At 37.1% G+C, this 13833-nt stretch overlaps 1 protein-coding gene across 3 annotated transcripts in view; it reads right to left on the reverse strand.

Moving 5' to 3' along the window:
- RADIL (Rap associating with DIL domain) overlaps positions 1–13833 on the reverse strand; it is a 133835-nt gene that overhangs the window by 53742 nt on the left and 66260 nt on the right. For all 3 annotated transcript variants that reach the window (XM_074207004.1, XM_074207002.1, XM_074207003.1), the window contains 2 exons: positions 10349–10509; positions 3558–3670 (listed from right to left, as the gene is read on the reverse strand). In XM_074207004.1, coding sequence (XP_074063105.1) covers positions 3558–3670; positions 10349–10509 — 274 coding nt within the window. The remainder of the gene's footprint in view (positions 1–3557; positions 3671–10348; positions 10510–13833) is intronic.

The following is a 13833-nucleotide window of genomic DNA, read 5'->3' on the forward strand; positions in this document are numbered from 1 at the left end:
ATCTCATTGGAAAAACAACCGACTTTGAGAAAAGATGCTATTGGACTATCTGAAAGCCATGATCAGGAGAAGAGCCTAGACTTCATTTTTCAAGAAATAATACAGCAAAATTACCCTGAGATCCTAGAAGCTGAGGGTAAAATAGAAAGAGAGAATTCAACAGTCACCCCCTGAAAGAGATCCCAAAAGAAAAACTTCCAGGAATATTATAGCCAAATTCCAAAACTCCCAAATCAAAGAGAAAATTCTAAAAGCTGCCAGAAACAGACAGCTCAACTATCAAGGCTCCATAGTCAGGATTACACAAGATCTGGCAGGATCTACATTAAGGGCTCGAATGGATTGGAATATGATATTCTGGAAGGCAAAAGATCTTGGTTTACAACCGAGAATCAACTACCCAGCAAAACTGAACATCCTCTTTCAGGGGAAAAGATGGATTTTCCAAGAAACAGGAGACTTTCAAACTTTCTTAACAAGACGACCAGAGCTGAACAGAAAGTTTGACCTCCAAGTACAGCATTCTGGTGAACCATAGATGGAGTGGAAGAGAGGAACTAACTATGAGGAACTTGATGATGTTAAACTGTTTGTATTCCTGCAGGGGAAGAAGATATTGATAACTCATATGAACATTCTCATTTATAAGAGCTGTTAGAAGGAGCATATATAGACAGGACATAGGAAGGAGTGGAATATAATGGTATAATATGGTAAAGGGATGGAGTCAATGGGTGATGGGGGAAAGTACTGGGAGAAAGGAAAAGGAGATGAAGAAGCTAAGAGATTTCACATAAGAGTCAAAAAAAAAAAAAGCTTTTTCAATGTAGTGGAGGGGGGAAAGGCAAGGGGGAATGAGTGAGCCTTCATTTTCATCAGAATGGCTCAGGGAGGAAATGACATGCATATTTAATAGGGTGAGGAAATCTCTTGCCCTGGAGAAGGATGGGAAGAAAGGGACAGGATGAGGGGGAATGGGGGAAGGGAAGGGGGGGGGGGAATAGGTGATAGAAGAGAGGGAAGACCGAGGGAGAGGGTACTCATATGCAACTCACTTTTGGACAGGGCCAGGATGAAAGGAGAGAGAGAAAATAGAATAAGAGTGGGGAGAAACAGAGTGGAGGTACAGCTAGTAATAGCAACTGAGGGAAAAATATTGAAACAACTTCTCTGGAGGACTTATGATAGGGAAAGCAACTCATCCCAGAGACAGAGCCATTGAAATCTGAACACAGATTAAAGTACACCCCCCACCATTTGTGAGGTTTTCCCATCTTCTTGGGGGGGAGGGGGTTTATGTTTATTCTTATGTTTACTCTTATAACATTCAATTTATATCAATGTATGGCATGAAAACAATGTAGAGACTGTCAGACAGCCTTGGGGGGGAGGGAAGGGAGGAGGAAAAATTGTAGAATTCAGAGACTTGCAAAAAATGATGGATACGTATTACTATTGTATATAATTGGAAAACAAATGAAATGTTAAAATAAAAAAACACAAATATAAAAGGCTAATTTTTAAAGTGATAATTTTGCATGGCCCTCAAATAATGTTCTAAATCTCCAAATGGCTCTTGGCAGAAAAAAGATTTCCCCACCTCTGGTATAAGAGAACAAGACAAAAATAAATATTCAATTAAAGATCATAGCCATGAATAAGATGAACTTGCCCATAAAAGAGAAAAGGAAAGAAGAAATACACTTTAGGGGCAGCTAGGTGGTGCAGTGGAGAGAGCGCCGGCCCTGGAGTCAGGAGCACCTGAGTTCAAATCCGGTCTCAGACACTTAAACCTAGCTGTGTGGCCTTGGGCAAGTCACTTAACCCCACTGCCTTGCAAAAACTAAAAAAAAAAATTAAAAAAAAGAAACACTTTAAACAGAGATTCACACAGTTAAAATAAAGGATTAAAAAAATCTGTTATACTATGACATTTCATCAGAATGCAAAAAATCTTATACATCCTTCTTTCTAATCAACTTTAAGGTGGGAATTATTCCACTTCGATACTTTCATTCTCTTTAACCAATTACTGAGATCAGAGATCCCCAAGACTAGATCTGAAAGTAGAAGTGGCAGATAACACCTAGTTCTCCACAAACCACCATCCCCAACTCCCTAAAAGGATCAGCTCAGAAAAAGAAATGGAACTTTCCCTCTCAAAAAGAGGTAGAAAACCATCTTTGAGGAAACTGGACTATCAACACCCTAATCTGGGAACTGAATAGGAGGAATATTACAACATCCTGTTCTGGCCTCTAGCCAACTGTTAAGAATATCCTCTAAATGGATCTTTTTAAGACACTGGGGTCTTGTCTGTTAGATTCCTCCTTTTTCTTGACTACAGAGTGGGTCCTGGGTTATAAAATCACTCATTTGGAGAAGTATTTGCTGTCAAATGTAGATATTGAAATGGATAGTAAAAATAAAGTCTCTTCCCATTTTAAAACTCAAAAATTACATAAAGAGCTCTCATTCCAACTGCTATAGTGAGTGGTCATGACCTATATTTCTGAAGATAGAATTTTAGAGTTTATAAATCTATGCTCTCATAAAATTTGAGAAATTTTCTGGAAATAAAATAATGATTCACAAAAGAAGAGTAAGCTCATGGGATCTAAGAGGAGGGTCATTGGTTTTTTACAGATATCAAAAGATTCTTCATTAACATAAGCTGGAAAGAAGACTTATGGAGGGTTGCAAGTGTTGACAATAGGAGGACTGTTTTTCTCCAAAAGACAGATGACTAGAGTCAATAATATCCTCTTTGAAGTTCTGCTTGAATAGGAACAATTATAAAGAAAATAATTCATTTTCTTCAAAAAGTTTCATCCAAAAAATATATCCCATATAGAATGTACATCAACAATGTCCTTGTCTGACTTCTACAGTATCATATGCAGGTCTGGATTTGTAATCAGATTAACCAATCACTATTTGCTTCTTTCTTGTTTTATGCTTCTTAAAATCATTCATACATTGAATCTAAAGAGCATGTCGACTTTGGAGAGAGGAAAAACATGTTGGAATCTAACAATAGACCACAATATGTGTATTGGGGAGGGGCAAGAGATAAAGAATCAGAAAGAGAAGTAGAGTCTCTTTTTTTCCTTGGTTGCTCAAAGAAATTCTTTTGACCCTCTTTTTTTTGGGGGGGGCAAAGCAATGGGGCTAAGTGACTTGCCCAAGGTCACACAGCTAGGTAATTAGTAAGTGTCTGAGACTGGATTTGAACTCAGGTCCTCCTGACTCCAGGGTTGGTGCTCTATCCACTGTGCTAACTAGCCACGCCACCCCCAAGAAATTCTAGTAGAGTTGGAATAAATGAAAGTTGTTCCTGACTCAATTTTGTCATAAGAGATTAATAACAAAGAGTTTTTGAATTAATAACAAAGAGTTTTTGGGTCAGTTTCAAGCTTATATGGATTTTGTTATAAAGTCTGTTTCTCCATAATTACTTCTATGTTTCAAATTTTTGTCTACACAATTAAGAAACTGTCCAATGCATCACACTAGAGAACCATAACCCTTGTGAAGTTGAAATAAGCTGACAATACCTTAGAAATATAATACACGCTCTGCTGGAATGTGTACATGATCACCTCCTCTAAAACCGTCATGGCTTCCTCACTGGCTGTGATGGTTGAAGAAAACAGTGATTCCTTAGAACCTAAAGAGAAACAGCAAATACACAGGGTGAGGGTAGGAAGAAAGGATCAAACTTCTCTAGGATGAGTTAAAAGAAGTTCTGGGCTGAAAGTAGTTTTGGCCACAACCAGACCAAACCCAATTTGTGTCAGCTTAACCTAACACTGGAAAAAGATACTAATAAGCAAATTAAAAACAAAATACATTGCCCCACCTGAATCTCATGCATTTTTGTGTAATGAATTCATTCTACTAGTTGGATAGGGGACAAAATTTTGACTGAAAATCAGGATAAATACTGCTAAAAAAGATGAACTTCAATTATGGTCATATGATCCAAAGAAATACAATGAATGGTCTCAAAATAAGTCATCAAACTTGAAAGAAGGGGGAAAGGCAACCTCTTTTTATTTATATTCTTTAATTGAGAATTTAATAATTCTTAATTCTTTTTAATTCTTTAATTTATCCTCAAATTTAAACTTGTAAGGTTTTAGCAGATGATGTTATTTCTACTTCTCAGAAGGGAAATGGCATCTCTCCAAAAGATGTGATCCTCTTAACATAACAAAAGGAGTTAGTAGTAGCATCAGAAGCAAAACCAAGGTTCTTCCTGCTTTTCCTGGCAACTCTCAAGTCAAACTGGGATGTCAAATATGTAACAGGATCGCTGGAACTATTTGGTTCCTTAATGACTTAAACCAGAATACCAATGAAGAACTGAAACTCTAACTTACTTGATGTTGGTTAACAAAAAAGGAATACTGTGTTAAAGTGGTCAACAAGGAACAGTCAAATCCTGGGACTGTTACAATATTAATAGACACTCACTATATCCCATGTGCATCCGGATCATGCTGTTTTCCTTCTCACAGCACTTTCACCTCAGAGTAGATACTGTGACCTCTCCCTATCCCAATCCCCACAGCTCATTCCAGCGGCTCTGCAGAACACTGTTTCCTCACTCAGCACACATGAAGCACTAGGGAGCTGGTCCTGTCAAGCGGGCCAATTGGCCCCACCCTTGGTTTTTCCCTATGTAGCCAAATGGCACATTCCTTTCCATTATCCAACTGAGCTTTTCCACAATGGCACAGCCAGCAACCATCTCATGTCAGATTTCTGCAGAAATTTTGCTGCAGCTCATTTTGTTTGCAGCATCCTACTGTTAAATCTCAATTCAAATAACCCTTCCATTGGTCTTCACCCCACCTGAAGAAAGCTGATAAATTAATATTTGTTGCTGGCTAGCATAAGTACAAATGACTGATTCACAAGTGTGAATCCAGCATTCTAATAATCTAAAACACAAAATTCATATACCATGGAATATGGTATAGAGGGGCCAATATACTTTTTGGATATAGGGTAAACTGTTCCCTATTTTATTCCATTAATACATGCTTTTCAGCCCTGTAAAACCTTCTGAGAAGCTCAATTCAAAATCTACTAAATTACTATATCATGTGAAAGGAATAGATAAGGTTAAAAGAACTGGATCTAGCAAAATTAACAGCTTAATCAGAAATATTTATCTCAGAAACAGATCATTTCATTGAAATATATTCAACTATCTGACTGCCTGATTCTTTATTGAACCCCATTCTTTCCACAATCTGATAAAACCTCACTCACACTTGATAAAACCACACTCACACCTGCTTCCCATCTCTCTCTCTCTCTCTCTCTCTCTCTCTCTCTCTCTCTCTCTCTCTCTCTCTCTCTCTTTTAAGGTTTTTGCAAGGCAAAGGGGTTAAGTAACTTGCCCAAGGTCACACAGCTAGGCAATTATTAAGTGTCTGAGGCTGGATTGAACTCAGGTCCTCCTGACTCCAGGGCTGGTGCTTTATCCACTGCATCAACTAGCTGTCCCTTATGATCAATTGCTTGAACTACATTTAAGAATTGACTAATTTTAGAGTGCCCAAATAAATCAGCAATAAGGGCTAAAAGGAGTGATCTAAAGGAGCTTAAAACCATAAAAGATGTGCCAAAAACATAAAATAAACATGATGAATCTCTTTTTTATGTAAAAGTATATAAAAGAAGAGCTCCTTCTTACAAAAGTTTTAGACCAACACTTTGGGTAATTTTTTTAATTGTAAAGGTATTTTAATGTTATTTCTCAGGACATGACATCTTTGTTTTTAAAATTCTTTCCAGATATTTCCTGTGGGTCAAGAGGCTAAAATGCTGATTTTAACCTTTCCTTCACCCTCTTGTTGTCGTTATTTTTTCTTCTGAGCTCTTTGGAGGATGCTATGATAGTAACATTTATTTGCCTCACTTCCAAAGATCATGCCTAATTCCCACCATTCCATTTCCATGTTCATAAGCCTCCCTTATTCCACAGTTTCCCCTACTGAGTATGAGAGTTGAGGGTCAAATGATTAGACCAGCAAGTTGCTATCTCACAATCTATAAAGATCTTTATAAAACCTATTCAAGTCATAAACCCAAGAATAATCTCCCTGACAGTATTTATGATTTTCTTCTCTTGGTAGAGGTCCTGATAAAAAAAAAAAAAAAACTGACTGAAGAAACTGACCTTTTTCCTGACACTAAACAACTGACTCCTCAGTTTTATAAAGAAATCCTTTTCCCATGAGAAATAGTAAACCTTATGTCCAAAAAAATTCACCACTTACCATATTTCTCCATGTATAAGATGCACCTTAATTTTGGGGCCCAAAATTTGAAAATAAATGTATTACCATAAAGTTATTGAACTAAAATTTTATTCATCATAAAATTCATACAACTCCTCATCACTGTCAAAACTCCCATCCATTAGCTTGTCCTCATCACTGTCTTAGAGAGGCTCTGACTGCTCTCCTGTCTGTATTCTGGTCTGTGGTTGATCACAAGTCTGGTGTGAGAACACATGCTCAGTCCATTCCGTTTCATGGACCTGAAGCACCAATTGTGTCCTCCTTTGAAATCAGGAACTTCTTTTTCATAAGTAGTTCTTCCCTCCTCTTGCTGAACCATCTTTGTGGCCATTCCAATGACCCTTTGCTCTTCAATCCATCTCTTCAATTCCCTCTCTTTATCAGGCCATTTGGCTGCCTTGCCTCTCCTGGGCTTCTTCTGCCATGGTGTTTTCAGTCGGGTATCTCCTTCCCATTGCCAGTCTCAGATTGTTTTCCCTGTTTGGAGGAGGACCAAACTGATGATCAGCAGCATGATTTCCATTCACTTTTGTAAACTGGATTACTCTGAACTTGAATTCAGCACTGAATGAAAATCTCTTCTGAGACATTTCTGGGCAGAAGGTGGCAAAAGGTAACCTAATATACTGGTAACATACAGAAACGATGAGCACAAATACAATGAGCAAAGACCACAAGCTCAAAAAAAGCAGGAAATGCAGGTTAAAAAAATCTACAACCACCATATAAGACGCTCCCAGTTTTTATATCCCAAATTTGTCAAAAAAAGGGTGCATCTTATAATGGGGAAATACAATATCTCCTTGAGTAAGAAAAGGCAAAACCCAAGACAGGCCAATTAAAAATCATTTCAAGAGCCCTGTCCTAGGTTACCGTGTCTTGCAGAATAGCAACAGGAAAAGGACTATAAAAGAGAAATTTGGTATGAAAGTTTATGAATTTTAAGTGTAAAGGAAAAAAGGCATCCCATATCCAGAACTTGTTAGGATATGAAGTAGAGATTTTGCTATCACTTTCTCAATATTACAAGACTATCATCTTCCCTCATTTGGATCCAAAGTACCTAAATAATACTCTCACAAACATTTCATCACATCCTTCTTTAACAATCTGGGGTTATATAAATTTTCTTCAGCCAGATACTGCTTCTAAGATGCAAGAGGTCTCAACTGGTATCTCTTTCAGAGCTGGGGTATCTAAAGGGCTCCAAAAGTAATCCATTCCCGAGAAGGCCAGATGGTCTTTGATGAAATAAGAGCTACTCCTTAAGATATGAAGAATATTAAATGTCTGTTGATTTTAAAAGCTGAAGTAGAATAATCTCCATAAAGTAGGCAGGGCAAATTCTTAGGATGTCAGGTAATTACATGAAATTTCTAGGGGGTTGGACCTCCCCATAGAAGGGGAAAAAAGGCAGAAATTATTTCTAGAACAACAAAGGCTTTACTTGAAATGGTAGCCCAAACTTGAACTTCTTCAACAAATTTTCTCAAAAAATTTAAAGTCTTTGAATATGAAGGATCATTCTATGATTTCACCACCCATTGGCAGACTTTAGTTCAGCACTACATATTTTTTATTGTTCAGTCGTTTCAGTTGAGTCTGACTCTTTGTGTCTCCATTTAGAGTTTTCCTGGTGGAGATACTGGAATGGTTTGCTATCTCCTTTTCCAGCTCATTTTACAGATGAAGAAACTGAAGTAAACAGGGTGATGCTACTTGGCCAGGGTTACACAGTTAGTAAGTGTCTGAAACCAGATTTGAACTTAGGAAGATGAGTCTTCCTAACTTCAGGTCTGGAGCTCTACCACACCACATATTTGTAGCCTGTGGGAAAGTTAAAACTCTCATATGGAAAGAATGCCCTCCCCTCCTCTACAAATCATATCAGTATTGAAAACCCAGAAAACTAAAATCCTGGAAGCCAAAATGCTGTGCAGTCTCTATTCCTTAACTACAAATAAAGGGGGGGAGGAACCACAACACACTGAGGGGGGGCAGGGAAGCCTGATTAATCCTAATCATTCCCAGTAATTAGGATCTGTCATTTTCCATTTGATCAGAGCAATTACTTAACCCCCACATCAGCTTCTTTACTTCCTAAAAGGCTCTTTTTTTTGTTTTTTTTTTAGGTTTTTGTAAGGCAAACGTGGTAAAGTGGCTTTCCCAAGGCCACACAGCTAGGTAATTATTAAGTGTCTGAGACCGGATTTGAACCCAGGTACTCCTGACTCCAGGGCCGGTGCTTTATCCACTACGCCACCTAGCCGCCCCAGTCTCTTTCTTTTTAAGTTTTTATTATTTATTTTTCCAATTACATGTAAAGATAATTTTCAACATTTATTTTTGTAAAGTTTTCTTCCTTGGAGCAAACTAGGTAGCTCACTGGATAGAGCACCAACCCTGGAGTCAGGAGGACCTGTGTTCAAATTTGACCTCAGACCTTAATAATTACCTAGCTGTGTGACCTTGGGCAAGTCACTTAACCCCAATGCTTTGCAAAAACAAAGTTTTCTCCCTCCTACATTTTCCTCCCTCCACTTTAGAATAGCAAATAATCTTATATAGGTTATATGTGTACTATTGTGTTATACATAATTTCATATTAGTCATTCTGTAAAAGAAGAATCAAAACAAAAAGGAAAAAACCACAGAAGGAAAAAGCAAAAATCAAATTTTATAAAAAATGAAACCATCCAATTCTTTCTCTGAATGTGGATGAGATTTTTCCATCACAGGTCTTTTATTACTGTCTTTGATCGGTGTTGCTGAGAAGAGCTAAGACTATCATAGTTGATCATCTCACAATGCAGCTCTTAAGGTGTACAATGTTCTCCAGGTTATTCACTCAGCATCAGTTCATATAAGTCTTTCCAGGTTCCAAAGTCTCTATCAAAGACCAATAAAGTATCAATCCTATTGCTAAGTAAACTAGTTTGCCATTCTTCAGTTTGCCTTTTCACACAGTTTGGAAAATGAAATTAGCAGAATTCAAGAGTCATAAACAACTTTCTAGCTGGCACTTAGCTTGACCTAGGTCTCCTTGAACTCTTCTTTCACCTATTTTATTGGCTAGGTATATAAGTCTAAGGGAATGCATTTGAGCCATAGACTCTACCAAGAGAAATCAGTAAACTCTGTAGATGATTTGACAGCTTCCCTTGCCTATGGCAGTCTCTACACCGAATCATGGCTTCCAAAGGTATCCAGGAAGAATGCTCTCAATTGCTCAGTTGATGATTCTGCCACAAACAGGTGAAATCTGTTTCTTTTTGGTGCCAAGTGCACAGAGCCAGACTCAGTCACAAGGCTATAGTCACTGAAATTATTTTTAACAGCTCTGTTCCTTCATCAGGTACTTAGCAATCCAGAACCTTACTGAGTGTCTATGTATGGCATGCTGAGCACTCAGGGTTTATTTGTTTTTACTAAGCTCTCCAAGATGGCTCTATTTTTTTTTAGATTTTTTTACAAGGCAAATGGGGTTAAGTGGCTTGCCCAAGCCACACAGCTAGGTAATTATTAAGTGTTTGAGACCAGATTTGAACCCAGGTACTCCTGACTCCAAGGCCGGTGCTTTATCCACTACACCACCTAGCTGCCCCCAAGATGGCTCTATTGACTTGGCTCAGGGATCCTCAGCTGTATATACAGACTGAGGGCACAGTTAAGTCAATGGCAGTTAAGATGCTCAGAATTTCCTTAGCTATATCACATTTTAGTTCTCTTTGTCTGATTTTGTACAATTGAAAAATGAATGTTAAGAGGATAACAGGCTTAGCATGCTTATAATTCTGTGAAAGAAAGGTAGTCTGACTAGATCAGATGATTATTTTAATAGAGCTGAGTAGATGTGTATGTTTGGTTCCATAGAAAGACTCCTAAACTATGCATATTCTGGGCAATCTTTTCTTCAGAATTTGTCAATTGAGCAAATTTCTCGTCTTCCAGCACTCAAGTCAAAGTAATAGCAACTAAAGCCCCCCAATCAGTGTCCAAACAGTAACATCAGCACAGAAAAGTCCTACCTCTGACATCCAGCTCCTCTTCCATGTTCTGAATGTAGAGTGGAGATTTCTGCTGAACAAAATAAAGGAGCTCAATGGAGTTAGACATCCAGAAAACAATATGCTGGAGGTCTGGTAGTAGGTCAGCAATGGTGAGCCGGGAAAGGGAGATAGGATCCTGGCTAACAGAATACAAAAAGGGAGAAGAATGGTTAGTTAAAATGAACCATAAGATGACAAATATTAACAAATAAAAACTTAACATTTGAATTATAAATGAACTAATAACATAAAGATTCAAGAGAAATATCTACATTCTAATGTTAATTATGCTCTCATTTTCTCAGCCCAAGTCCCAGAAAACCCTTCTAACTCTCCCTCTCACTCTCTTCTCTATATTACATAGTACATTACAGAGTACTTTAAGATTTATAAACTATAGTCCTGGGAAGGAATTAATACAGATATTATAATTTGCAATTAACTCAAAGGTTGTTTATATCATGAGGAATTATAGTCAGAATGAGAGGAAGTAGTATAGCCTAGCTTTTCATCACTACTCACCTCAATCTACAAAATTAAGAACTAGAAAGGCAAGACAAAGTCAAAGAGCATTTTTCCAGTCCAAGCTGGCTTTGGGAGATAGAGAGGTTAATAGACAACAGAGAGAATATGAACCCTAGGGACAATGCTTGGCCAGGCTCATGCAGTGCAGAGCATCCAGGAACGTGAAAGAGGATCAAGATAGGGCATCAGAGCTGGAAGCACTAGGGCAGAGAGATTCCCAAGGGATTCCCGAAATTGCTGGATAGAGGAATGGGTGTCACCTGGCACTATCCAGTTCCCAATCACAAAGCTAGGGCAGAGGGTCTCAAGCATGGCCTCTAATTGTATAAAAGCAAGGACTATGTTTCAGAAGTGCAATATAGATTTGATTCTAGGAGCAGCATGGTAATCCAATTAAGCCTTAAATGTAAGGCTGAAGTGGTGGAAAAAACCAGTGAAAGGGTCCTAGGGGAGTTGGTCAGGTCCTCTGAATGAGTACAGCCTTCCAGCAGTCTAATCGTGACTGAATCCAACAACAATTCACTAAAACTCTTGAACAAGGACAAGCTGAGAGACTCAACCTGAGTCAGGAACTTGGAGAGCTGAGAACAGGAGTGAAGTAAATAGACTTTGCTCCAAATGATAGCATTCTCAGCTTGAGCTAAGAAAGTAGCAGAAAGATATAAAATAACAGAAAATCAAGTCGGACATACCCCTAGAAAACCCAATACTAATAAAGTTCAAAATGAAGAAATTGACTGGAAAAATGAGCAAACAAAAAATGTATCTCATGATTTAGAGTTATTATGGTGACAAGGAAACTCAAGACAAAAACACAGAATGATAATAAAAATATCTACAAGCAATGCCTCAAAAGGGAAAAAAAATGTGGCCTGGACAGAAGTCTAAGGATTCCTAGAGTAAGAGATTAAAAAGAGCTAAAAAATTATTTTAAAAGCCAAATGAGAGTAATAGAGGAAAAAATGAGAAAAGCTAGAGCATGGAAAAATATGAAACATTATTAAGAAAGTAACTTTCTGAAAATCAAAATTGGCCAAATGGAAGCTAATGATTACATGAGACTTGAAAAATAATAAAAGGAAAATTTCTGAAAAACTAGGAAAAACAACTGACCTAGAAAATATAGATACAAGGTAATATAAAATCATTTAGAAACCTGAAAGCTACCAAAAAAGGAGCCTATACATCATATTTCAAGAAATTGGAAGATATCTTTGAGCCTTTTGAGAGAAACACTCAAATGAAAACTCCCAAGAATAGCATAGTCAAAATTCAGAACTTCCTGGGCAAGGGAAAAATACTTCAGGCAACTAGAAAGAAAGAATTCAAGTACTAAGGAGTCAAAAATCAGGATCACACAAGATTTAATAGTCATCACTAATGAAGACCTTGAAATGAGCTACTCTAGAAAGGATCTAGTTTTACAAGTAAGAATGCCCAGTAAAACTAAATGTAATTCTTCAGGGAGGAAAAAAAAATAGATATTTAGTGAAATTGAGAACTTTCAAGCATTCCTGATGAAGTGTCCAGAGCTGAAAAGAAAACTTGATATTCAAACAGAATACTCAAAAGAAGCATAAAAAGGTAAAAATGAAAGAGTAATCATAAGAAACTCAATGAAGCTAAACTTGTTTACATTCCTATATGGGAAGATGATATAGTTAACTCTTAACTTTATCATTATTAGGATAGTTAATAAGGAGTTTACATGGACAGAGTACATGTTAATTATTTTGGAATGATCTCCCAAAAAAGGGTCTTATAAGGGAGGGATAAACTTGAGAAAAGAGAAGGGAGAGGGGAGAGGTAGAATGGGCAAAGTTTTTTCACATAAAAGAAGTATGCAAGGAAGAGTTTTTCAGTGGAAGGGAAAATGGGAGGTGAGGCCAGAAAAGGTGGGGGAACAGAAAAGGTGCTTGAGTCTTACTTTCATTGGAATTGGTTCAAAGAAGTAAACATACTCAGTTATATCAACTTACCCAATAGGAAAATAAGAGTAAAAGGGGATAAGAGGGAGGAGTAATTAAAAAGGAGAGCAGATTATGGTAGAAGCAAAATAGACATTTTTAAAATGTTATTTTATTTTTTCAATGATATGCAAAGATAGTTTTCAACATTCATATTTTTGTAATCTTTGAGTTCCACGGCTTGCTCCCCCACCCTATGACAGCAAATAATCTGATGCATATGCATCATGTTTAACATAGTTCCATACAAAATAGACTTTTGATGAGGGATCAAGGAGAGAGAAAAATAACGAAACAAAAAAGGAATGGAGGAAAATGCAGTTAGTAATCAAAACTATGTATGTGAATGGGAAGAGTTCACCCATAAAGTGGAAGTGGAGAGCAGAATAGATTAGAAACCAAAATCCAACAATATGCTATTTGCAAGAGACAGATAGACACAAGAGTTAAAATAAAGGACTTGAGCAGAATGTAATATGTGTCAGAAGAAGGGGAAAAAAGGAAAAGCGAGGTAGCAATCATGATCTCAGACAAAGCAAAAGCAATAATCACGTAAACTACTTTTAGCTAAAAAGTGAAATGAAATAATATCAAAAAATTTTACATCAGATTTTTTTGATAAAGGTTTCATTTATCAAATGATATACATAGAAATACACACACACACACACACACACACACACAACTGAAGTCAAAATTATAAAAACAAGAGTCATTTCCCAATTGATAATTGATCAGATGATATAAACAGGAAGTTTTTAGAAGAAGAAATCAAAGCTGTCTATAGTGATATATAAAAAATGTCCTAAATTACTACTGATTAGAGAAATATAAATTAAAGCAACTCTGAGATACCACCTCACACCTATCAGAAATAACAAATGCTAGAGAAAATGAGGGAAAAATAGGTATACTAATGAACTATGGGTGGAGTAATGAACTTGTCCAACAATTTTAAAGAACAATTTGAAA

This window comes from Macrotis lagotis, chromosome X (assembly GCF_037893015.1).
Source record: "Macrotis lagotis isolate mMagLag1 chromosome X, bilby.v1.9.chrom.fasta, whole genome shotgun sequence".
Taxonomy (NCBI): Eukaryota; Metazoa; Chordata; class Mammalia; order Peramelemorphia; family Peramelidae; genus Macrotis; species Macrotis lagotis.